At 39.1% G+C, this 27,805-nt stretch overlaps 1 protein-coding gene across 1 annotated transcript in view; it reads left to right on the top strand.

Annotated features, from left to right (window-relative positions):
* Window positions 1-27,805, top strand: part of ATP8B4 (ATPase phospholipid transporting 8B4 (putative)) — a 180,134-nt gene that overhangs the window by 24,871 nt on the left and 127,458 nt on the right. The window contains exon 5 of the mRNA XM_065871723.1: window positions 20,036-20,108. Coding sequence (XP_065727795.1) covers window positions 20,036-20,108 — 73 coding nt within the window. The remainder of the gene's footprint in view (window positions 1-20,035; window positions 20,109-27,805) is intronic.

Raw genomic sequence — 27,805 nt, 5'->3', positions numbered from 1 at the left:
AGTTAATCAGACAGTGTGTGGGGTGATGGGATGAGAAGCAGAATTACAGACAGAGGAAGCAGCATGGGCAAAGGCCCTGTGGAGGGAAGGAGGATGCGATTATGAGGGACTGAATGGCAGAAGCACAAAGACTGAGAGAAAAGCAGTGTGAGGTGAGGCTGGAAAAGTGGTCAGAGTCAGAGCCTGCAGGGCCTTGGAGACCACATTGAGAGTTTGAGTGTTTTTCCTAAGAACAGAGAGAATACATGGAAGGATTTGCCTTTGGAAAAGCTCACGCCTGCTGCGTGGAGGAAGAGCCAGTGGAAGGGGGCCAGGATAGATGTGGGACAGGGGGGTTGTCCCGCTGCGCTTGTCTGTCTGTCATGCCATTGTGAGTTACTGGAGACTGAGACAGTCTCTATTTCCGTCACCTGACTGAACAGCATCCTGCATGTAGTTGATGCTCAGTAATTATGTGACAGATGAACCAAATGCATTTAATTAAGCAAATCATTTTGAGGCAAGATCAGAATATCTTTTTAGTATCCTCTATCCTCCTTCTTCCCTGCAACTAATATGAGACAAGAGGAGGTGTCCACATATCGCGTGTTCTGTGAACATCATTGTCTGCTGTCTTTACCACTGGAGGATAATGTCTGCTATAGGGTCATTGGATACCAGACCCATCTTTAATCCCAATGCTCTCTGTTACTTGGAATCTCCCTGATGCCTCTGCACCTTAAGGTGCATGAGACTGTGCCTGACATTTAAAGAGAGGAGTCGCTCCATCTAGGCTTCATTTCTGAATTGGCAGCGCTCAAGGAAGTATTTGAAGCAATGCTTACTGTTTCTTTCTCAGCTGCTCCCAGGTTGTAGCATGTCAGAAAAACACAAATGTGGGAAACCGGGCAGCCCTAGACACTGGGACAGGGGTGCGGAGATGGGCTTCCTTGTGTCTGCAGCAGATGTTTCCCTCCAGCAGGACTTTCTGAATCGCCGGGCTAATGAATCCTGTTAACCCAGCTTGCCCTGTGCCAGGCGTTTGTGTTCAGGCATATTTTCCCCTTTCACAGTGCTAAATTTAAGGCTTAATTTTCAAATCAAATGTCCATCTGGCTGGCTGCCTGAAAAATCACATGTGGGGAGCTGAGAGACCCAGGCAAGAAACTGCCCTCGCTTCTGGAGAGCAGGTCTGGAAACCATATGAACTGTAAAGAGTTTTAAAATGTAAAAAAGTAAAGCTTTCTGCCAAAAGGGGAGAGCTGAGGTTTTCTTCTTTCTAGACTCGGTTATTAGATATCTGTTGGAAATTACTGACCTCTGTCATATAGTCTGTTTACTGCCTCTATCAGCGGGGCCCGGACCGTCCAGATTTAATCCCCTTGAGGATTTAGCTCTGCCAACACTTGCTTTATTAGAAATAGGTTTTGGGGTGACAGCTATGTAAGTTATTAGGTATATGATTTTAATGGAAATTTGCCTTCTTTCACTTAACATTTCCTTCTGAAACTTGGATGATAGAAATAGGTTAATATTTAAAAAAATAATAGAACCTAATTTTCCAGTAAGAGGAAGAAAAAGAATAAATAGAAAAAGGGACCTGGCTTCCTTTGTTTGCTCCCCCTCAGGTAACTCATGTGCTACAACATCACTTGCCATTTTGAGAAATACACTCAGCATTGGTCCTATTTTCTGTGTTGGGCTTTCTCTTTTTCACCTGACACTTCATTATAGAAAGTAGTTCCATAGACTTTTTTTTTTTTTTTTTTTGCCTTTGGCCTTAATTCTTGTGGGTGCCAGGGCACAGAGATGCTGTCATTCTTTCTTATATATAGACTATCAGTGAGGCCATTTCATTGTGTATTGGTGAATATCTACAGAGTTTTTGTTCTTTTTCTCTTCATTCCAAATTTCGTCCTTTCTCTATATCACTTTTCTCACTCTTCTTCTAGGAGTAAAGAAGACTGGAATTGAGATACAAAGAATAAGAAAACAATACTCAATATAGGCCTTTTAAAGTAGAGAGCATTTTAGAACATTAGATGTCTAAAATGGTAGAAATTATAGCAGAGCTTATGCAAATAAATACAAAATATCCCAGCATAAATACTTAGAATTGGCCTGCAGATTTGTTCATGTTCAGTTTCAAACCTGGTACTGATAATGTCGACCTAATGTAAGTCCTACTCAAATGGTACCTAATTATTGGCCACCATCCCTGGCTTAAAATCTCCCAATTAACCAAGTCAAAAATACAATTCCCAGCAGTGGCTCTTGTGATTAGGAAAGAAATTCAACAGAGAAAAGATGGTTATATACATATTTAGATATATATTAGCAGATTACAGATAAAACCATAAGGCCTGAAACCCCGATAGCTAGAAGGCATAAAGGGCTGTGACAAGCATAGAAGCCATCTTGTCATTGCTCTGAAGCAGAAAAACTTCATCCTGGAGCTGGGTGGAGCACACAGTGTAGAGTATTTTCCACAAAGTAATTCAAAGGGCAACTTTCTGGCAGAAAGTTTTCATCTTTCTAACAAAGGAAACCAGAGTCTACTCTAGACAGATCTATCTATTATCTAGGTGGATCCAGGGATCAGAAAATTCTAGAGACTTTGGGACTTGAGGAATGCCAGAGAGAAATGAAGGGATTGTATTAGAAGGCCTTTACCATCCCTCTTGCCTTTAAAATTTGAGAAATGGAACTACCATTTGATATTCCAACCCTCGACCCAAGCCTTCAGCTGTTCCAGGGACTTCCAGGGCTGTGATCTATGGGGTAGCGGTTGAGGCAGTGCCTGTGTTAGGACCTTCAGCAGAAGCTGGGTTTACCTAGGCCTGCAGGGTCCAGGTAGACTGGATTACTTTGGGAGTTCTAGTTCATGTCCTAGGTTGGGGTAGGGGAGAATGTTACAGTTTCTGCTTACATCCAACCCTACTGGCTTGGATAGGGCTCAACAACAGAGGCAGTCTTGTTGGGGCCACTTGAATTATTGTCCCAGCACTATTAAAACCAGACATATGGCTGTTCTGAGCCAAAGAGGAATGTTTAGGTCTGTCTTAGTTCCTTAAATATTGAATATCTTCAGTGTACCAAAGATGATTAAAATGCCATTGCTAGTTTCATGAATTCTCATTTTGTGGGGAGAGAGATAACCAAGTAGGTAGTTTCAGTGTAATGTGAACAGTGATGGGGGTTTTCATGGGCTGATATGGAAGTACTGAAGAGGGGGTACTTAGCCCAGTCTAGGGGTCAGAAGAGGCTTTCTGGAAGAGGTGAATCTTTAACTAAAATTAATGAATAAAAAATGTGAAAACACAGAAAAATCAAAAATTCTACTTTTTGGAGAAAAGTATTATCCCTTGTGTTGTATTTTTTTTTGTTTTTTGCAAATATGCATATATGTAGCTTTGTATTTTACTTTTGATATAACTCATTTATGTCATTAAAAATTTTGAAAACATTTTTAATAGCTAAATAATAGATGTGCTATAATTGATCATTCCCTTATTATTGGGAAATTAGCTTGTTTCTAATATTTTGTTTTAATAAATAATTCTCAGAGAAACAGTTTTGAATGTAAGTTTCATATATATCTTTGTTTCTTTAGGGTATATTTCTAGGGAATCTAAACTTTGCCTCTTTTAAAGATTCTTAATACATACCGTTAAATTGCTTTCTAGGAAGCTTGTGCCCATTTATCCACCCATTTGAACCAACAAGTGGTTTTACCACAGCACCATTACAACTTTGAGTATTATCTTTTAGAAAATCTAGGCCAACTGCATAAGTTGTGTGGCATAACAGATATCTTGTTGTTTTAAAGATTCATTGTTTTCTAGTGAAGGTGATTATTTTTTCAAGTATTTCTCAATGGTATTATTTCTCGTTTTAGTGACTTGTCTATTTATATTCATTGCCTTTTGTTGGTCTGTAGTATTTTTCGTGCTCTGTTAGAGAATATATTTAAAATTTTGTCTTCTAGTAAATTTTTCCAGTGGGAAACAATGACATCCCTACATGGTGTACAGAGATAGTACTTCAGGGTCTTTGCTAGCATAGTGTGCATGTTGAGTATAGTTCCTCTAAGCAGGACTAAGCCAGTCCATGGCTCACGGGCCCAGCTGCTCTGCGGCATGTGGGATCTTCCCAGACCGGGGCACGAACCCGTGTCCCATGCATCGACAGGCGGACTCTCAACCACTGCGCCACCAGGGAAGCCCTGGGGAGATGATTTTAAATAGGGTGGCCAAACAGGCACGTGAAAAGATGCTCAATATCGCTAATCATCAGAGAAATGCAAATCAAAACCACAATAAGATATCACTTCACAGGCTTCCCTGTTGGCGCAGTGGTTGAGAGTCCTCCTGCCGTGCCCCCGTCTGGGAAGATCCCACATGCCGCGGAGCGGCTAGGCCCGTGAGCCATGGCCGCTGAGCCTGTGTGTCCGGAGCCTGCGCGTCCGGAGCTTGTGCTCCGCAACGGGAGAGGCCACAACAGTGAGAGGCCTGCGTGCCGCAAAAAAAAAAAAAAAAAAGATATCACCTCACACCTGTCAGAATGGCTATTATCACAACGAACACAAATAACAAATGTTGGCAAAGATGTGGAGAAAAGGGAACCCTACACTGTTAGGAATATATTGGTGCAGCCACTGTGGAAAACAGTATGGGGATTGCTCAAAAAACTAAAAATAGAACTACCATGTGACCCAGCAATTCCACTCCTGGGTATATGTCCAAAAAAACCAAAAACACTTGTTTGAAAAGATACAGGCACCCCAATGTTCATAGCAGTGCTATTTACAATTACCAAGATATGGAAGCAACCTAAATGTCCATCAAGAGATGAATGGATAAAGAAGATGTGGGAGATATATATATGATGGAATACTCAGACATAAGAAAAGAATGAAATTTTGCCATTGCAGCAACATGGTTGGGCTTGGAGGGCATTATACTAAGCGAATTAGGTCAGAAGGAGAAATAAAAATACTGTATGATATCACTTATATGTGGAATCTAAAAAATGCAACAAACTAGTGAATAAAACAAAAAAGAAGTGGACTAACAGATATAAAGAAAAAACTAGTGGTTACCAGTGGGGAGAGGGGAAGGGGGGCAATAAAGGGACAGGGGATTTAAAAAAGGGGTTATTATGGGATTATATGAAATCATGTGGGTGGAACTTTTGAAAATTGTAAAGCACTATAGAATTTAAAGAATCTTTCATTCAATTAAAAAAATAAAAGTGATCCTTCAAATCTGAAAACAAACAAATAAATAAGGTGACCAAAGAAGGTCCCTTAAGAAGATAAAGTTTGAGCTGAAAGGGAGCTAGCCATGCCAAGATCTTGGGTAAAAACAATAAGTATAAAGGCCCCAAAGTGGCAATGAACTCAACAGTAAAATGTCTACTGTGGTTAGGGTATTGTGATAAAGGGGAGTTCTGAGGGGTTGGCAAGAGCCAATTCTTATAGATCATGGTGGGAGATTCCAATTTTATACTAAATGTAATGTGAAGCTGGTTTTAAGCAGGAGAATTACATGGTGTGACCAAAAGATTTCTCTGGCTGGTGTGTGGACAGTAGACAGCAAAGAAGGGCAAGAGCAGAATGGGGATGACAAATTATGAGTTTTCTACTGTTGCCCAGGTGACATGGTGGTAGTAGTGCAGAAGATACAAAGTAGGAATATTTCTTATTATGGATTGTCAAGCACATGAAAATAGAACAGTACAATGAACTCTTTTTTATGTATTACCCAGCTGAAGACACCATCAACTTTCTGCTATTTTTGTATCTATTCTCAATTTTTATTTTCTCGGGTATTTTAAAAGTAAATCCTATATGTCATACTACACTATCAGTAAGCACCACTATAGCATTTCTCTTGAACAGATAAAGACATAATATATTTAACCATAATACCATTACTACACCCAATGAAGTAGCAGTACTCCCTTAACATTATCTAATACCCACAGATTGAGATGAATTTTGAAGGTAGAGCCAGTAAGAGTGCTGCCATGTTGGAAGTGTATGAAGAGAGAAATTAGGAGGAGTGGTTCTTGGCCGAGGTTCCAAGATGGGGAAAACTGGGAAAGGAGCGTGGTATTGTGGTGTTGACTTTTTTTGACTGGACTGGGAAACCAGAGTTCTATTGAGATATTAACCATTCTGTAGAGATGTAGAATGGGCAGCTGAAGCTTAGGGGAGAAGTCTGATCTGAAGATATATTTGAAAGTCATCTAGCCACCTGGGGTGAGAGTCCAGACTGTGGCACTCCAAGGTTTGAAGATGTGAAGAAAAGAAGAGGCTGGCTAAGGGTTTAAGAAGGAGTGACTAATGAAGTAAGAAGAAAACCAAGGGAATGCGGTACTCTGGATTTAAAGAAAAGAAGGTGTTTGAAGTAGGAGGGGGTGGTTAACTGTGCTGGGTATAGTGAAGACTGAGAACTGATTCTTGGATTTGACACCATGAAGAGGGATTGCAGTTGGAGGGATGGAGACAAAATCCTAATTGGAGAAAGCAGGGGTAATCTTGAAGTGGAGATACTAAATATAGATAGCTCTTTTGAAGACTTAAAAATTGGAACATACCATCCTTACAATGAGATACTTAATAATAAGTAGTCACAATACTTTAAGGTATATGTTATTTTATGGTTTACAAAATTCTTCATAAACTTCTGTACAATTCACAGGTGTCATCATAGATACATGTTTAAATGTCAGGTGGGTTTATTCCATTTTAAAAGCTTAGTATTATGAATAAATAAGCATTCTGAGGGGCTGGTATGAGCCAATTAATGTAGATCATAGTGGGGAATTCCAGTTTTGGTCAACTTCTTGCCCAAGTGACATGGTTGGTTGGTAGTAGACTTAGGCTCAAGTCTAGGTCTTCTGCTTCTCATGACACAGACTCTTTCTACTATGTTACATCATGCCTTTCATAAACTTAAGGTCAAGATTCTCCTCTTTAAGAATGTAAGGATTAAAAAAAATTGATTCCTACTTCTGGTCCATTCTGAATAGTATTCTGTTTCTGCAAGTATCAAGATTCTCCCTACAATGTCATCCTCAAAGGACAGAATCTTTTTTTTTTAAATATCTTTATTGGAGTATAATTGCTTTACAACGTTGTGTTAGTTTTTGCTGTACAACAAAGCAAATCAGCTGTATGCATACGTATATCCCCATATCCCCTCCCTCTTGAGCCTTCCTCTCACCCTCCCTATCCCACGCCTCTAGGTCGTCACAAAGCACCGAGCTGATCTCCCAGGACAGAATCTTTACTTTAAAATTTCTTAGTTTTTGTTTAAACAATCCATTAGAATTTGTCATTCATGAATTTCAAACATTACTTTGAACTTTGTTTCTCCTCATAATGAAAGTGTCTAGGGTACAAAACTGATGGCCCAGTGAACGGAATTATTCTAGTAATTGCAAGCAATAAGATTTATCTTGGTCCTGAGAGAAATGTGAATGACATAATGGCTGAAGACTCAGAAAGCAGAGATATTTTACTCATGACCACAAGTAAATCCTGATTGAAATCTGTTGGCGTGATGTTAAGTCATGATTCTTAGAAGCTAAGTCTAGAGGGACCAGAGTAATACAGTCCAGGCATATAGTTTTCTGATGAGCTCACAGTATAAGGGGACAAAGCTGGGAATATCTTGAGGAATGAAAGTTAATATATCCTTTACTAGACAATTTCTCTGGTCTGGTCTGTCAATTTTCTCACTGGGCTTTTGATGACAGCTTTATGGCAAACAATCTAACACTGAGATCATTCTCTTGAAGTACAGGTACTCCTCACTGCTGAGTGGAAGAATGTCCACATGCTCTAGGTATTAGAAAGCAAAAATGATTTAATTAGGTTTATTTAAGAGCCAGATTTATATCCCACTAGTCTCTAGGTTTTTGGAAACCACGGTCTGTATCTAATTCTACTTGTAGCTTCAACACTCAGCTCAATGCCTGGCTCAGAATGTTCATTTTGTATGTATGAAGCAGTCTTTTTTTTTTTTGGTTGCACTATGCAGCATGTGGGATCTTAGTTCCCTCACCAGGGATCGAAACTGTACCTCCTACATTGGAAGCACAGAGTCTTAACCACTGGACTGCCAGGGGAGTCCCCTATGGAGCAGTCTTGAACTCGCTAAATGAAGGGTGATGGTACCTCACGTGCCAGTGGATGATGATCTAATGAAGAATTCTCCCTACGTGCTATCTTATTTCTGAGGAACTCAAAGTGATAAGGAACTCAAAGAACCTACTTTAAAGTAACATTTTCTTAAAAATTGTTTAGGATTTAATGTGACTGCAAACCTAGTAAGAAAATTAACTCCCAATTTTCCAGTGATATCCTCAGCTGTGTTTTGTGCTGCAGAGTCAGGAATGCTATTTCCAGAGATGCTAGGTGTTCTGACCAGAATGAAACAAATCACACCCCCAAGAGACACCACCTAGAGACACCTTAGCTCTGTCTGTGTCTGTATGGCACGTATTATTACTTGGCATATTAAGCAACTATTTTTTTCTGGTTTAACATATGTTTGCTTCTCTCTTAATTTGGCTCTGTGAAGGAAAAATGATTAAGAACATCATTAGAGGCAATGGGAAAACATAATACAGGCCTTCTGTCCTGGAACCAAAATTCTCGGGTTTTATTTTCCTCCAATGGAACTGTCTTTTTGAAAGTATTATTCAGAAATAGAGGTTGTCATTTAATACGAGCTAGATAAGAGCATATTCTCTGATTTCTCAAAATAAGTTGTGGCAATTTAGGTGAAGAGGATGGTTGATCTGCTCAGCCTAAGGTAATTGCTTGCAAATTTTTCATCAAAATATATTCTTCAAAATCATATCAAGTATCTTTTCCAACCAAAACACTATGAGACAGATATCAGTTAGAGGAAAAAAATCGGTAAAAAATACAAACACATGGAGGCTAAACAATACACTACTTAATAACCAAGAGATCACTAAAGAAATCAAAAAATACCTAGGAACAGGGCTTCCCTGTGGCGCAGTGGTTGAGAGTCCGCCTGCCAATGCAGGGGACATGGGTTCGTGTCCCAGTCCAGGAAGATCCCACATGCCACGGAGCACCTAGGCCCGTGAGCCATGGGCGCTGAGCCTGCCGTCTGGAGCCTGTGCTCCGCAACAGGAGAGGCCATGACAGTGAGAGGCCCACGTACCGCAAAAAAAAAAAACCCTAGAAACACATGACATGACCCAAAACCTATGGGATGCAAAAAAGCAGTTCTAAGAGGAGAGTTTATAGCAATACAATCCTACCTCAAGAAACATCTCAAATAAACAACCTAACCTTACACCTAAAGCAACTAGAGATAGAAGAACAAAAAAAAGCCTAAAGATAGCAAAAGGAAAGAAATCATAAAGATTAGATCAGAAATAAATGAAAAAGAAATGAAGAAAACAATAGCAAAGATCAATAAAACAAAGCTGGTTCTTTGAGAAGATAAACAAAATTGATAAACCATTAGCCAGAATCATCAAGAAAAAAAGGGAGAAGACTCAAATCAATAGAATTAGAAATGGAAAAGGAGAAGTAACAACTGACACTGCAGAAATACAAAGTATCATGAGAGATTACTACAAGCAACTCTATGCCAATAAAATGGACAACCTGGAAGAAATGGACAAATTCTTAGAAATGCACAACCTTCCGAGACTGAACCAGGAAGAAATAGAAAATATAAACAGACCAATCACAAGCACTGAACTTGAGACTGTGATTAAAAATCTTCCAACAAACAAAAGCCCTGGACCAGATGGCTTCACAGGCGAATTCTATCAAATATTTACAGAAGAGCTAACACCTATCCTTCTCAAACTCTTCCAAGATATAGCAGAGGGAGGAACACTCTCAAGCTCATATTATGAGGCCACCATCACCCTGATACCAAAACCAGACAAAGATACTACAAAAAAAGAAAATTATCAGGCCAATTTTGCATCTATGTTCATCAGGCCAATATCACTGATGAACATAGATGCAAAAATCCTCAACAAAATACTAGCACACAGAATCCAACAACACATTAAAAGGATCACACAGCATGATCAAGGAGAGTTTATCCCAGGAGGCAATGATTCTTCAATATATGCAAATCAATCAATGTAATATACCATATTAACAAACTGAAGGATAAAAACCACATGGTCATCTCAATAGATGCAGAAAAAGCTTTTGACAAAATTCAACACCTGTTTATGATAAAAACCCTCTAGAAAGTAGGCATAGAGGGAACTTACCTCAACATAATAAAGGCCATATATGACAAACCCACAGCCAACACCGTTCTCAATGGGGAAAAACTGAAACCATTTCCACTAAGATCAGGAACAAGACAAGGTTCCCCATTCTCCCACTACTATTCAACATAGTTTTGGAAGTTTTAGCCACAGCAATCAGAGAAGAAAAAGAAATAAAAGGAATCCAAGTCGGAAAAGAAGAAGTAAAGCTGTCACTGTTTGCAGATGACATGATACTATACATAGAGAATCCTAAAGATGCTACCAGAAAACTACTAGAGCTAATCAATGAATTTGGTAAAGTAGCAGGATACAGAATTAATGCACAGAAATCTCTTGCATTCCTATACACTAATGATGAAAAATCTGAAAGAGAAATTAAGGAAACATGCCTATTTACCATTACAACAAAAAGAATAAAATACCTAGGAATAAACCTACCTAAGTAGACAAAAGACCTGTATGCAGAAAACTATAAGACACTGATGAAGGAAATTAAAGATGACACAAACAGATGGAGAGATATACCATTTCTTGGACTGGAAGAATCAATATTGTGAAAATGACTATACTACCCAAAGCAATCTACAGATTCAATGCAATCCCTATCAAACTACCAATGGCATTTTTCACAGAACTAGAACCAAAATTTTCACAATTTGTATGGAAACACAAAAGACCCCGAATAGCCAAAGCAATCTTGAGAAAGAAAAACGGAGCTGGAGCAATGAGGCTCCTGGACTTCAGACTATACTACAAAGCTACAGTAATAAAGACAGTATGGTACTGGCACAAAAACAGAAATATAGATCAATGGAACAGGATAGAAAGCCCAGAGATAAACCCACGCACATATGGTCACCTTACCTTTGATAAAGGAGGCAGGAATATACAATGGAGAAAGGACAGCTTCAATGAGTGGTGCTGGGAAAACTGGACAGCTTCATGTAAAAGAATGAAATTAGAACACTCCCTAACACCATACACAAAAATAAACTCAAAATGGATTAAAGACCTAAATGTAAGGCCAGACACTATAAAACTCTTAGCGGAAAACATAGGCAGAACACTCTATGACATAAATCACAGCAAGATCCTTCTTGACCTACTTCCTAGAGAAATGGAATTAAAAATAAACAAATGGGACCTAATGAAACTTAAAAAGCTTTTGCACAACAAAGAAAACCATAAGGCGAAAAGACAACCCTCAGAGTGGGAGAAAATATTTGCAAATGAAGCAACTGAAAAAGGATTAATCTCCAAAATTTACAAGCAGTGCATGCAGCTCAATATCAAAAAAACAAACAACCCAATCCAAAAATGGGCAGAAGACCTAAATAGACATTTCTCCAAAGAAGATACACAGATTGCTAACAAACACATGAAAGCATGCTCAACATCACTAATCATTAGAGAATTGCAAATGAAAACTGCAATGAGGTATCACCTCACACTGGTCAGAATGGCCATAATTTAAAAATCTAGAAACAATAAATGCTGGAGAGGGTGTGGAGAAAAGGGAACCCTTTTGCACTGTTGGTGGGAATGTACATTGTCACAGCCACTATGGAGAACAGTATGGAGGTTCCTTAATAAAAACTAAAAATAGAAATAACATATGACCCAGCAATCCTACTACTGGGCATATACCCTGAGAAAACCATAATTCAAAAAGAGTCATGTACCGCATTGTTCATTGCAGCTCTATTTACAATAGCCAGGACATGAAAGCAACCTAAGTTTCCACTGACAGATGAATGGATAAAGAAGATGTAGCACATATATACAATGGAATATTACTCAGCCATAAAAAGAAACAAAATTGACTTATCTGTAGTGAAGTGGATGGACCTAGATAGAGTCTGTCATACAGAGTGAAGTAAGTCAGAAAGAGTAAAACAAATGCTGTATGCTAACACATATTTATGGAATCCAAAAAAAAAAAAAAGGTTCTGAAGAACCTTTGGGCAGGACAGGAATAAAGACACAGATGCAGAGAATGGACTTGAGGACACCGGGAGTGGGAAGGGTAAGCTGCGACGAAGTGAGAGAGTGGCATGGACATATATACACTACCAAATGTAAAATAGATAGCTGGAAGCAGCTGCATAGCACAGGTAGATCAGCTTGGTGCTTTGTGACCACCTAGAAGGGTGGGTTAGGGAGGTTGGGAGGGAGGAGACACAAGAGGGACGGCATATGGGGATATATGTATACGTATAGCTGATTCACTTTGTTATAAAGCAGAAACCAACACACCATTGTAAAGCAATTATACTCCAATAAGGATGTTTTTAAAAAAATGTTCTTCATAGTAGGAATATTTCAGGAATAATGATTTTTCCCATTGACATTACTCTTAGGATATTTGGGTAGTCAGTGGTCATCTGTAGACTATTTTTAATGGAAAGGTAATACAATTTTATCTTCCAACTTCTTTAATAATCATTGGAAAAAAGGATGACCCAAAGTTTCACAGATTTTTTTTTTCCCCCAATTTTAAAATGGACGTAGGGAGCTTAAAGGCTCATGGCAGCTGGTTGTATTGACTTTGTGGCATTGAAATTGGAACTAAAGAAAGGTGAAATAGCCTAGAATTAAAAAGGAATATTCTAATTACAAGAGTATGTTGATAGCAAAATTGGAAAGTGAGCTCTCAATTTGTCAGGGGTGCTCTTATGTTCCACCTACATCCCTCCTCCAGACTGCAGAATGTGTTTCTCCAGCTGCTGGGCGTGCTGCCTACATACAGCCCTGAGCTGTCAGCTCTCTCTGGGAATTGCCCTTGGCTGAGGAGAGCTGTTTTTCTTAAGGTCACACCTCATTGCTGGGGTCAGACCGCATCCCATGACTGAACAAAGCCAAGGTATAAAGGCCTAGTCCCCTTGATCCAACTCTGACGGCCCATTCCAGCTCCAGAGCTTCCCTGGGGTTGGCTGAGCCTTTACTGTGACTGAATCAACAGCCTAACTCCTCCCTCTGCCCAGCTGTTTCCTTCATTCCCCACAGGTGTTATTCCCAAGAGAACTTGCCAATAAACTTCTTCCACACAGATCTCCCTCTGACTCTGCTGCCCAGGAATGTGACCTAGGCCTAAATTACTCTGTTTTCTCCATGGTCAGTCTAAGGTATTCCCTCAGCATTCGTATGTGAGAGCAGATGTAATAGTCTTCCTTTAAAATAATTTTCTTCTGATTTCCTTGGGGTTTCTTCATCTCTTAACCATATATTAATGGAATTCTACTAAGAATTTACAGAGGAGACAGAAAGGATCTAGAGAGACTCATTCAGGAGAAGTGTTTCAGTTTATGGAAATGATTAAAGAGTATAGATTTTCTGCACAACTGTCAGTGGGCTTATTTATTGTTCGGGTAAAACTTAGTAAGTGAATCGATCATTCTGTTTTCAAAATAGTAAGGCCAAATTGTGTGTGTATTTCTGCACCCAAATAATGCACAAAAGGCTCTACAAGGATTTGTATAAATTAGGCAGGGCCTCTCTGATATTGATTACTTTTTCTCAGAAAATTGTTAAACGAAATTATCCGTGCTGTAGGACTATAACTTTTATCATTTCTCCTTCTTCTCACCCTTTCCCCCTACGAAATGGGTGTGAGACCTAACCCACCCTGTGTGTTTCTACCTCAGCATGAGCATGGTGCTAATAAGAGGGGAGGAAAAGGAGGAAAACGTCTGCATTCTTCAAAATAAATAGATTCCAAAGATGCGAGTATTATGCTCATTCTCAGTGTAATGAGATCCTGTTCACCAGTCTGTTGTTAGAGGATTAGGGCCAAACTGTATCTCTTGCTGTAGTGTGGCTCTGACAGCAGTGGAATTGAAAAGAACCAGGAACTGCTGCTGTCCACTGGACACTTTTGTCAGGGGACCATGACGGCCAGCTGTCTTTGGATCGGCTGGATTGAAACGCTGGGAGTCTGCACTATTGCTGTGCTTGAATCTCTTCAGCTCCTTAGGGGCCATTCTCTTTCTAAATAGACAATACATAATTATCATGGAAAATAAAGTTAAAAGTTAAAGTTAAAAAAAAACAATAAGTATAGATTTATTAAAAGCATGGCTTTGTAGTCAGGCAGATTCAGGTTGTAGTTCTGATTCTGCCACTCACCTGTGAACTTGGAGGAGTTTTCTTTTCTTCTATTTTTACTCCCCAATTGTCCTTTAAAATACCAATATTTGTAATGCCAAAACAGTCCAGAAAAGTATACAATGAAATGGAGTCTCCCTTACATCCCGGTTCTCCTTTTCATCTCCTTTCTCTAATGGCTACCACTGAAGAGTTTCTTGTGTGTCTTTCAAGAAATTTTCTATGCATGTAACAACAGACATATGTGTAGGTTTATCCTTGCTTCAAAACACAGTTAGAATCTTACAGCACATGTGCAGTGTTGTGCATGTGCTTGTTTTCAACCTGATAATGTAACTTGGAGGATATTTCACATCAGCGCATATAGACCTATCTTATTCTTGTTAGTGGCTGCATTGTATTCCATTGAGTAGATGAGCCATGATTGGATAGGTGTACCCTGGTATATCTATCTAATTCTTATTGATGGGCAGTGATGGTTTCTCATAGATTGCTATTACAAATAATACTGTAATAAACATCCTTGTATATCCATCTTTGAGCACCTGTATGATCAGTTTTTTAAAGTGGAATGTCAAAGTATGTGGACATTTGAATTTTTGACAGATGTTGCAAAATAGGGCAAATGTCTCAATGTCTTTGAACTTCAGTTTTCTATTCTGATTAAAGTTGCTAAAATGGGGGTAGAAACAGTACCTATCTCATAGGGCTGCTGTGAGGATTAAATGAGATAAGAGACTATTCAGTGTTGCCAGATGTAGCAAGTTAAAATATAGGACATCCAGTTAAATTTGAAATGCAGATAATGACAATATTTTAGTATAAATATATCCCAAATATTGCATGGAACACACTTAAACTAAAAAATTATTGGTTGTTTACCTGAAATTCACATTTAATTGGGTGTCATTTATTTTTATTTGGCAACCCTATACATTAAGCGATCAGCACACTCCCTGGAATACAGTAAGCACTAAATAAATTGTTCATTGCTATAATTCTTATTAGACATTCAGGGAAATGCTGTCATTCAACAACTGTTTTTAGAAATAATGATTCTATATTCATTAATTTACTTATCATTCATTCAACAAATGCTGAATGCCTACTCTAAACTAGGCATTATTCTAGGTCCTGAAGATAACAGTGGTGAATAAAACAAAGTCTGTATGAGCAGTTGAATACTTTTGTATGTTGTAGATCTGACATGGGCTTGAGATTAAGGAAGAAAGCAAGCTCAGTGTATGTGAATTGTTTGGTTAATTAGGTGAGGTCAGTTATACTGACCTTCTTTATTATCTTCTTTCTCTAGTATGCCAACATAATTTATGTAGCTTTTGAGGAAATCTTCTTTTCAGGAATCTGTGATGCTAATGGGCAATCAGGAAAATTAGATTGTGGAAAGGATGACAGAAGCCTTGAGGAGACCCATGAAGATCTCTTCCTTCTGCCCCTTAAGCTTCAGCAATGGGCTTGGTATCTTGCTCGCGGTAAATACTTGATTTCTAGCCTCTGGAGCCAGTGGTTCAGTGACATGGAGAATGGTAGGTGCTATCCCACTCTCATTTTCTCAAGGAGGTCCTCAGCAAATTGTAGCAGCTCCTAGTATGCTATGCCTTGTCGGGAAGAAGCAGGTTCAGACAAATTTATCAACAATTATTAGGTACAGTTGCTATCTCTCACCACCTTTTCTCAGAACTCAGATTCTCTGATGTTCTGAGAGTAGATATATAGTTAGTGGGTGTGTTTTTAAAAATTCTTTCCTCAAAATAACTCTAGTCACTATTCTGTGACAATTAACCCCATATGTTTTATGGTACCTTTGGAATTTAAATTTTATGAGTCCTTTTCTTGAATTTTGGCTTATTATGTAGTGATTGGCTTGTGAGCTTATAAGGTAAAAGCTAACTTATTACCCCAACTATTTTTGAAAAATCTGGTTCAAAGAAGCGTTAGCTAGATTATGTCCATTTCAAAACCTGAAGCAATTATGTGGTGATACTGATACTTGAAGCATATTTAAAAATCTTGGAGTTTCTTGATTCAGTGCAATTACATGAATTAACTTGCTTTCAGAGTATTTATATACTACAAATCCTCTACTAGAGTGGGAGGGCTTTTCTTGACAACGGTAAAAAGCAAAGTTTGAAGGTGCCGAGTCTACGGAGCCAAGTGTCATTTTCACGTCCCACAAGGCCACCCTGTGTTCCCTGCACAGAGCTATGACGCAAGCTTGCTTCAAACATGAGTCTTGGGAACAGCTGCACCGCACATGGAGGACCAGGGAGTGTGTGTTTTCGTTGTTTCAGGATGATGGCAAAATGAAATTACTATACAAGCTAAAATCTCAGAAGTCTAGAAATATTTTGAAGATGAGCCTTAAAGGAAATTTTCCTATCTGTCCCTCCAGTCTTCTGATAAATGTGTTTGATGTTATAAAGTCAGTGGTGGTGGTAGTGTGTAGGAAAAGAAAAATGGTGGGATTTAAAATATATTCGATTTAAATTCCTTTGCAGATCTTTATCAGTTTATACTTGTTAGTAAGTTTGGGTACTTTTGTAGCTATGATCCTTAGTGCTAACTGAAGTGTATCTCTGAGGTCCTAGTTAAAGGCAGTTATCATTACCTGGTAAGAAAGAATAGGAAATAACATTAAAAAAACTCCTCTGATTGTGTACATATTGATTGTTCTACAGATATATATTCAAATAAGAGGCTTAACCAAGACATCACACACAACATATGGTTTACTGATATTTCCAGGCCCTTTTTCTTCAAAACCCTAATTACATCTGTGGAGTGTTACTTTCTGCTCTCCAGAATAATCTGTTTTGTACTTCTTCCTCTTTGTTCAGTTTCTGGTAGCCTCTTCAAGTCATAACTTTCTGTCACAATCTTCTTTGTAAGAGTTATGCTCTCTTCTTGGTAGGATGCTGTGTACAAGTCTGACAAATGTGTCTGTGGGTTGGTTGTGTAGGTTATTGATGAAATAGTTGGATAGCGCTAGGGTCAGGGTCAACATCCAGGGAATACCACTTGCTGTTTTTTGTCATATTGGTCATTAGTTTTGGATAATATTTCCTTTGAGGAAATTTCTCCCATGTTTGTGTAGCTTCGCAACAATATTTTGCTTCGAGTTCTGAAAAATTTTATCACAAACATTGTTGCCTTGTGAACTTCTCTATAGCTCATAGCCCACAGAGGTGATATTGTGTCCTGTGGAATTTGTACATGTACATACCAGAAGGTTTTTAAGATTTCAAATACTGTTAGTCGTAGACTTTGGAAGTAAAGTGTTTGGAGTGCTCATTTTTAGGGAAGGAATTTCCATTGGAATAGGTGGAAAGGGGTAGGTGACCAAGGATAAGAGTAGGTGTTAGAAGATATCTGGAGTTACAAAGGGGCCTTTTGGGAAGAGGAGCTCTGAGGTATATGTTCTGGTCAGAGGGCAGACAGGTGGCAAGAGAGAAAGAGAGAGAAAGGAGTAGAGTGAGTTAAAGTAAGGGAGACTGGGCTCATACATGGTATTACAAATATTTTCTGCTTTCTTGGACTGTTGGATGATGTTAGCAGACTAATGGTCAGATCTTAGTGGGGGTTGGTCAGATGACTTATTCTGAGTGTTTTTCTATTTTTGGAAATATTTAATAGGTTAGAAAGTAGAGGGTAAAATACAGATAGGGGTGCGTGTGGGTAGGAGGAGAATGGGCCTGAGAATCTGGCATGAGGGAAGGGATTTTTCTCTACTTTATCACTTCTCTGTATTGTCCCAGTAGGAATCCATATTGACCATATCAGATTCTTTCTTATCAAGGATTCTTTGCATGCCCTGGGATTTTGCAAATTTTTTTCTTAAAGAGATTTTATTCCAGTATTTTTCCAAGTGTAGCAGTTAATTCAACTAATTCCCATGGATATCACCAGACTTTTAAAAACATATTCCCAATTGCTTTGGTTTTATGGGGGGAAATATTATGACAATAGACAAGTTAGAATTTATTACCCCAAATAGTGGCTATTGTTACTTACCCGTGCAAACTTAACTCTCAAGTGTGCATTTTAAAATGTATAAGAGGTCCTGTAGAGTTTCCTTTTACCTTGGGTTGATTTTTCCATTTTGGTGGAAGAGGTAGGACGTGGTCCTTTGTAGAGCTTATAGTATACAGGTAGGAGGAATCGAAGTTTGCAAATGGGACTTAGTATCATCTCAGCTTCTTCTTGAAGCAGATGCACTTTCATTTTATCTAAGATACTGTCTCCTGAGAAATGTCACTAATGCTCCAAAGGAGATACCCCAGGAGAAATAGACCAGCACATAATCTATCCATACCTGTAAAAATAAATAAAATGAGATTTAAAGACTTCCTAGGGTCTTTCATTGTCATTGAACTAGATAAAGTACAGAAAAGTATGGCATTGGAAAAATGATTGAATTCTGGCTAGAGATGAAAATGCTGCAATTGAAAACTTTCCAGAACAACATGTACTTGGATCCGTATTAAAGAGAAATTTTTTGAGTGTTTAAGCCAAATGACCCAGCAGGGTTGATAGTGTGAGGCATATTTCATAGTTGTATAAATATTTAAAACTGTTTTCCAGCTTATAAAAGAAGTAAATTAGGTTGTTTCTTAAACACTGCACAATGAAATTAACCTGCCCACCTTAACTTGTTGGGGAACCTGGCCTACTTGTCCCAGCCTTCTCTCCTAGAAGGGAATCGCGGAGAAAGAAGTGTGATGAAGGTCTCCAACTGGTTTACATGTCAGAGAACTTCAGAAAGGATGATTAGCATCACGGGTACTGCCACAGGTGGTCTGTTTCCAGATGGCCTGTCTGCCTAACTGTCGCGAGGGGCCTGACCAGCTAGACACAATAGCTTTTTGTCATAAACCCCTTTGAACTTGGTGAAGGGTAGACCTGCGGCTCCATTATATACATGAGCCTCGAAGAAAACAGTGCAACATCTTGACTGTGTTCTCAATTCTGAGCTGTTGGTCCTAGCCGTTAGAATGCCACCGAGCCTGCCCTTTGGCCAGAGTGCTGTGGATAATTTGTAGGCGGTCTTTCTTGTTCAGTGTTCTAAGGCTTCTTTTGTCACCCATTGCTGTTCTTGTCCTTTCCAGAATTTTTATTCTTTTCCTCTTACTTGCATTTTAGCTATTGCCCCCTTGCTTCTGTCTCCTTCACTTCTTGCCTCCAGTTAAACAGACTTCTGAGACAACAGCAGTGATGTTTCTATATTTATTAATACAGAGGTTGAAAAGAATGTTAATGATTGAATTTCTTTCTTTCCTTCCCCCTGAGTTTTTTTTTCTTTTAAATATTCTGCCCAAGGGTATGCAAGTAAGAGTTAATAGCTGCTGTATAAAGCTGGTACCATGGGGTGGTGGAAAGAGCACACAGCCAAGAGTTAGGCATTTTGAGTCTAGCCCCAGGGATAACTAACTCACTGGGTGTCTTTGGGCAAATCACTTGACTTCTCTGGGCCTTAGTTCCCACATCACTCAGGTAAAAGACTTTGTTATGCAAGGTTCTTTGGATTTAGTGTTCTAGAAAAAAAGTCTTATCAGCTTCTTCTGTCATATGATGCTCCATTGTGAATACATTCTCTTGATTCTTCTCTGTTCCCGAAAAACATTAATTTTGTTTTTGTTCTTAGACTGCAGAATGAAAAATGGATGAATGTCAAAGTGGGAGACATCATTAAATTAGAAAATAACCAGTTTGTTGCTGTGAGTATTGTTTAAGAAATTTATCTCAGGTTAAAATAGCATATGTACTAAAATATTTACATTTGCAAAGTTAGTAAATCTGCGCTAATTTAGCGTAATTAAGGAGGGAATACCAGGATGTATTATTAAAAAGTCTCAATTATAAAATATTTGAAAGACATTTAATTACTTTCAATAACCTGATAACTCAGATAAGGCTGAGTGATTATCACCTTGTTATTTCCTTTGGGAAATTAATAGATAAAAAATATTTAAAATCAGGCTGTCAATTGTTTGATGTGAATAAGAGCTTTTAAAATGCTCCAGAGTACTTTAAAAATAGTTCTCACATAGTTTGAATATTATCCCCCCAATAACGGAATTAATACTGGTAATGTGCAGTATCATAGAGGAAAAGATTAGCTATAGAAAGAGAGAATGGATGTTCTTTCCTGAATAATCACGATCAGAAAATGTTGATTGAATGTTCTTAATAAATGCTATTTATGAGGTTTTACTTTGTATACCAAATGCACTATAACTTATATTCTCAAGCTGCCTGTGTTACAGTTTCCTTAATAAAATTCAAGGGGTCAGTCAAAACTAAAATATATGTGACTAACTATAGTTCGTATTAAATGCAAGGCTATAAAAGCTATCCAGATCAGAGATTAAAAATTGTAACGATTGTAGTCTTTATGTCAAATATATATTAGATTACTCATGAAAATTTTTGTGTTAATGCCATTTTATTTATCAAGCTGTGTTCTTCATTAAATTTGAGACATTTTCCCACAGCATAAAACAAATGGCCCCAAGATCTATTTACAAGAACAACTCAGTTAAGACTCTTAAACATTCACTTTCAGAAACAGTCTTCTTTCATTAATGTATCGTCTGTGTATACTGATTCTCTGGAACAACCCATGCTAAGGTGACTAGTCAGTGGATAGGCCATTCAAAAAGAGTGCACATTTTACATAGAGAAGTGCTTATTTCTCTGACAACCTCAAGTCTCTAGAAAATAGCTGAGAGCCAAAAATAAGCAAAAAGGTGTTGGTGCAGCCAAAATGGAGGTCTCAGAGCCCACCGATGTAACCTGGGTTCCTTAGACCTAGGGCAGTCTGCCAGGTTTTCAAAACTTATTTACTTTTTTCGGACACAATTTAAAGTAGCATGTCCAGCTTATTTTCCAGCTCATTAAATACTAGGAGCAGTACACTGAGGGTAGCATGTGTTAGAAGAACATACCCTGTAGGAAAGATTGAGGCTTAGTGTAAAATACAGTGTAAGGATACTGGGTGGGGAATTGGATGAGAAGAGTCTTTGCTCCATTCCTTCAGTGACAGCACTTTATCTTCTCTGCCTTTCGTTTGTTTCTTCACATGTCAAATCCAGGTGCAAGAGCACACTATATGATCTCAGAGATCCCTTCCAGCCCGTAGTTGCTGTGATTCTCTGTCTGAGCTGAGACTAGACTACAAGATTCTTACAAGCAAGGAGCACATTGATTTGCCTGATCCATAACATCTAGTGCCATGTGGGATCATAGGGGGCAGTCAGTAAATGTTGGCTGAATGAATTAATGTCAATCTTTTCTAAGAAAGAAGACAGAAAAAAAAAAGAAAAGTGGTTATAAATTTCCAAAATTCAGGGTGTTCTGGATCCATGAGGTACTGATATGCCCTAATTAAGAAAAGATCACATATATTCAGGGTTCTTTGCTTGAGAAGAAAGGGCTCCATATAACTCATTTTGGTTCTACTTCCAATTAAGATAATTACAATGAAAAAGTTTTGGTGCTTCTTAGTGGATAACCTTAACTTTTTTTTTTTTAATGGGCATATATAGAATTCTAGGATGTGTGCATTCAAAAAAATTTTTTTGGAAATTACTTTATGCCAGGCATGGTGCTAGATATAGTGGAATTAGGAAAAATTAAAGGATCCCAAACACTTAACTATTATTTTATTTGGAATTATACTTCAGGGGAAATGCTAGGTAATTTCTGCTTAAGGTATTCAGTAAAAATAATGTTTTAAGAGCCCTATGGATATACTCTAACAAGGGTAAATATTGGACTGAACTCACTTATTCACTGATACTATACTATGTTCATTTATCAGATTCTTTGAGGTGAATCCCATAAAGGCAGGAGTCAAATTTGTGTCTCAAATCTCTTAACTCCAAGGACCTCATGGACAGCATATCTGTGCTCCAACTTGCCCTCTAGCCCTAATATTCTAATTTGCACTTCCCTTGGTCTTTGTTTTTAATTTAGTTGTATTTTCTGTGTTATAGAAAATAACACATGCTTGCTTGTTATTGCAAACCTTTCTGTGGAATGAAGCATGGAAGTCAAGTGTAAGTGCAGGCGTCACATGGAAGGAAACCAGTTCCATGAACGCATCATTATCATTGATTTAAAATGAATCCCACACTTAGATGAGTTTCCATGAAGTCAGTGATTCACGTGTCCCAGCACTGTCCAATAGAAATTTCTGCAGTGAAGAAAATGTTCTATATTTGTGCGTCCAAATATAGAACAGCCAGTAGCACCTTGTGGATACTGAGCACTGGAAATGTGGCTAGAACAACTGAATGTTAAATTCTATTTAATTTTAATTAATTTAGATTTAAATAGCCACGTGTGACTTGTGGCTACCTTACTGGACAGTGCAGATGTAGCCTTTTTATTGTGGCTACATGATGGGGTAGAAATGCTTACTCCCTACTCTTTCCTAGGTTCATCCTTCCTGTTTTCACTTGGAGGGGCAGCCCCAAAATAACACTAAGCGTCTTGCACCCCCTTGCGTGTTCCCCTCTCCCAGGAGTGACTTCTCCGATTGTTAAGTGTTGGGGCGGGGAGTGGTGTGCATGACCCGGCACCTCCTTCCTTCCCTTTCTCTTTGGGCTCTGTCTGTGTACAGAGAGTACATTCTGCCCAGCTCGTTCGAAGTACCAACTTTACAGGAGTAGATCCCCATGGTGGGGGTAGCGAGAGGGTCCAGGTAGTTTCGAGCTTCCAGAGAACTTCAACTATGACTAGATGAGTCTAACAGGGGTGAAGTGTTAGCAAGCCCACTGGGCCCACAGACCTAAAGCCTGGTCTCCAATACCTTGATCAGTGACAAAGATGATATTTTTATCTCCATTGATCTCTGTCTGACTCATACAATTATAGCTTGTTGGTTTAATCTTTGGATAAGTGAGGAAGGGATTCCTTCAAATGCCAAAACACCACAGTGCCTCTTGATTAGGTCACTTTGTTCAAAGTTTATCCACGTGCGGCTACGTGGCACCTATGAAGCTGTTTTCGAGGACAAATAAATGTTTCTGTGGGTGAACTGCTGTAATCACTTAGAAGTGCTAATATAACTTCCTATTCCCTGGCATCAGTTGGCAGGGGCTGTCAGAGATCTTACATTTGGGGAGCAACGATCACAGGTCTCTAAAAGAGACTCACTTCGGAGTTACTGCACAGAGGTACATCTTGGGAAACCAGATCATGAAGATCATGATAATAATAGCTCGCCTTTATTGACTATGTGCCACATGACAGACAATATTACAAGCTCTTTATATGACTTAACTCATTTAATCCTCACATTATCCCAATGACGGCAGGTTATGTACTAATATTGTTCCCATTTTACAGACGAGAAAATGGAGGCACAGTGCCATCAGATAGCTTGTCAATAGGAGAGCCAGGAGTTTTAACCCCTCCCTTTACCACATGCTGCTCCTGCCTCCACTGGAAAAGTTGGTCCTGATTACCTTGCGACTGGGCTTCCAGAGTCAGGGCCTCTAGGCTTGGATGATGGAGGTGAAGTGGCCAGAGAATGTTGCACCCAATTCTGACGCATAACCTCTAGCTGTCCAAACTTAGAACTTCTAACTGGATTTATGTCACCATATCAGTACATTTTAAGGAAGGAAAGGAGCTTGCCTGAGATGACCAGTTAGCTGGTATGTTCAGAAGTTACTCACCTTTGTTTTCCCAATAAGGAAAACTGCCCCTTACCTTTTTAAAAAAATCTAAAACACTTTTGAGCTGAATTTCCAGAGCTCCTATTTTTACTGCGGGACCAAGAAAAAAAAAATCGTAGAGCATAATTCAGTTATCACAATGAGATTGACTTCCATTAGAAGAATTAAGTAAACTGTGTGAGAAAAACACACTGCAGAGTTCTTGATACTGCCAGAGCCTGGACCCTGGGAGCCAGGCCTACCTTCCTCCTTTACTTGACAGCAGTGCTCTTGTCTTGTTTGGCTCTTCTCATCTGGTGGTAGAAATAAACCTCTTACTGGACATGAGCATATTTGAACATCACATGAATTTAATTGTTTAGCTTATTTGAAAAACAGTCCACCCTCCATCCCCTCCACAAAAAGGCCTTCATGTTTTCAGTGTTTACAACAGTAAATTTTTGCTTTAGAACAAAGCGTTCTTCTGTTACAGAACTGAAAATTTCACCTTAAGAAATGAAAGGGCTAGTTTAACCTAACCTCCAGTGCTGACCATGGGCAGGCTTTGGCTTTCTCTTGACCCATCATCAGGGCATTTTCTCCAGTCTTTTTCAGCACTGTTTTTGGACATCCTTCCGGGGAGGCCATTTTGTGGTTGAATTGCCTTTTTTAGTTATTTTAAGTTTTATAGCTTCAAATCAGAGTTACTTGTTTTACTCTGATTGCTGAAATAAATCTTCCTTTTTCAAAAATATGTGAGACATTCAACATGCATTTGCTGGATCTGAAATTTAAATTTTAAATGAAAACATTAACTATAATCTTACCCATTTTCAGTTTTATGACTTCATTCTGACTTTTGTCCACATCGACATATTTTTCCATAAGTATAATCATACTGCATGAGCCATTTTGTATTCTTATTTTTGCACTGTAAAAGAATAAAAGAAAAGATAATTTTGTAGATGATAAAGAAAATAAAGAATTCCACATGTGAGAATGGCTTAAAAAAAAATGAAGGGAGATCCAAATGTGGTGTTCCAATTAATTCTACAAATTTATCTTTCCATCACGTCATGAATCGAATCCCAATATTGTTTTACCATTGTAGTTTTGGTTTTTGAACACCAACGAAGTGAAATGCTGTCTGTTTTTCATAGGTGTGTTCCAGTGATTTTGTAGCCAACCAGTGGAAAGAGCATACATTTGGGGATCAGAGTTCCGAGTTCTAGCTTTGCCCTTTAACCTCCATGTGGCCATGAGTATGGCCTTATATTGCTTGGAGTCTTGGGATCCTCTATTAGATGTGATGAAACTTTCACCATGACTTTGTAAAGGGTATGGGCATTCCATGGGTTAATTTAGCTCATCTAGTGCTTGTGAGACCAGAAATTACCTTCCCAGGTTTCTTATACACACAGTGGGAACAATATTATCCCCTAATGGGGTTGTTGAGAGAATAAAGTGACGCAATTATGTGAGAGTGTTTTGTAAACCCTTAGAGAACTCTACAGCTTTCAGGTGTTATAATCACTTGAGGTTTTGCTTCATTTGTTCTTTAGTTCAACAAACATTAATCATGCCTAGTAAATCTAGGAGTCCAGTGTCATTGGTGTCTAGAACTCAAAGATGTTCAAGGTTTTCAAGGTTCCTCTGGCTGGTATATTTTTTTCTGGTTTCCGTGAAGCCCCTGCTTGGGCTTTTTGTTACCTGTGGAAGGTGGGAGAAGGAACATTGTGTTGAAAAACATTCCTTAATTCTTGGGAGACATAGCTGAGCCTTTCCTGGAAGGGCGTGGGGAAAAGGCACCAATAATTGACAGCAGAAAGTACGAATGGGGGTCTAAGGAAGATGGGTATGGTTGGAATTAACTGCTGCCTGGACCCCCCGTGAGCTCCAGTAATCACACCTTCCCTTCCCCGCGCTGCATTCCTGCTAACGCCTCTGCCTGCGGAGACCTGCCCTCCATTCCATCCAGAATGTTCCATCAGGCCTTTCCTCAACTACCAACCCGACGTGCTCCCTTTCCCATTTGCATTCCTCCCACAGCACTTGGTTAATAAGACACTTAGAACCCTTGTCATATTCTGCCTTTACTAAGCTATAAAATGCTGGAAGGTAAGAAGTTTTTATTTAATTTAGTACTCCTGGCAGTAAATGCCTTAGATTGCCTAGATTCACATCCTGGTGCCCTACTTACTATGTGGCCGCAAACAAGTTACTGAACCTCTCTGAGTCTCACTTTGTTTATCTGTAAAGTGGAGATAACAAGACCTACACTTAGGATTTCTTTCAGTTAAATAAAATATTGCATGTAAGGCTATTGGCACAGTGCCAGACACATAGTAAGTCCCCACCAAATTTTGGCTACTGGTATTATAAACACCTACAGCTCAAACACCAGTTTCTGGATCGACTAGGAATTGGGTCCCTGAGAGATACTAAAGGGATCAGTTTAAGGAGGACTGACTTGAGGCTCACAGAGTCATGGGGTTTGTTGGGCCCAAAGACCACCCATGTGTTGCTCCACTCCCTTCCCAGAACCTCTGACCAAAGGGCAACCCAGGACTAACAGGGCTGTTACTTCAGCTCTCTTGCCCTTCCTTTCCAGAATGACTGCTGAGTGCACGTGGAAATAGGACGGCATGATGATGAGTGAGCTGGTCACTTATTCCACTGGATGCCTCTCTGGTTCTGCCCCTTCACACTTCCTCCTCAACTAATGAATTTTAAAAACTTGAAGGGAGAAGCTAGCAAAAGGAAAGACCAAGGCTCAGCAGTGGGGCAGGGAGAACAGAGGAAGAATGAGGGGAGGCAGGACAGAGATCAGGGAGTGGGAAAACAGGAGGAAGGTTCAGAGGACATAGAGAAAGGTGACAATGGAGGTGACAGGAGGAGGCAGGGAAGGTAGAAGACAGGAAGGTAGAAGTCCCAGGTCCCCAGGGGGTAGACAGAACAGGAAGAGTTAGCCCAGAACCCGTGGGGTTTACAGTTCTCAGTTTATGCCTCTAGGAAGTTGAGTCACTGCTTAGGAAAGAATCTGGTCAGAAGGTGGCAGTGGTGACTCAGTCACATGTTCTGAGCCAACTGTGGCCAACAATTCCTCCCTTTGTTTATCAAAAATATGTCTTGAGGCAGCTGAGCTCAAAATTAAACTGTAACAAGAAAAAAGTAATGGTTCTTACTAGGCAGAGTTTTGAAGAAAAGCAACTCTAGGTACAAATGGATATCTTTCTCTAAACTTCACAACTATTTCAATCACAGATGATAGAATTAGGGAATTGTGGATTATTTTTGAAATGATCCTGTTAAACTTGGGGAGGAGACCCATAGGCCGAAGAGCATGAAGCTCTACTGCTATTGTGCCTTGTGCCTTTATTCATTGAAATTTAAATGTGAGAAATAAAATCAAGGTAAATTTTCATAACATTTTTCCACTTTAAACTCAAGATGGGTAATTTTTGGCTCAAGAGCGGCATACACTCTTCACATGTTCTCTTCAGAGCGGGTTTGCTCAGGTCACATTGTGAGAAGTCAGAAAATAAATAACTTCTGCCTTGACAGGTGTCTCTGGCTTTTTCATCCAGAGTTGAGGCGGAGCCTTGATAGTGCAAACCCATTTATTCGGTTAGGGGTTGTCACTGAGTTGCCTTTTAGTTCTGTTTTATTACAACTTAGACAAAACTATACCCCCTCCCCGCCACATGCACCTACACCACGCCTATTTTTGAGTTGAAAATTTAAAAGCT

Source organism: Phocoena phocoena, chromosome 2 (genome assembly GCF_963924675.1).
Source record: "Phocoena phocoena chromosome 2, mPhoPho1.1, whole genome shotgun sequence".
NCBI classification, from domain to species: domain Eukaryota; kingdom Metazoa; phylum Chordata; class Mammalia; order Artiodactyla; family Phocoenidae; genus Phocoena; species Phocoena phocoena.
Note: the sequence above shows the minus strand (reverse complement) of the source record. Positions and strands in the feature narration are given on the sequence as shown.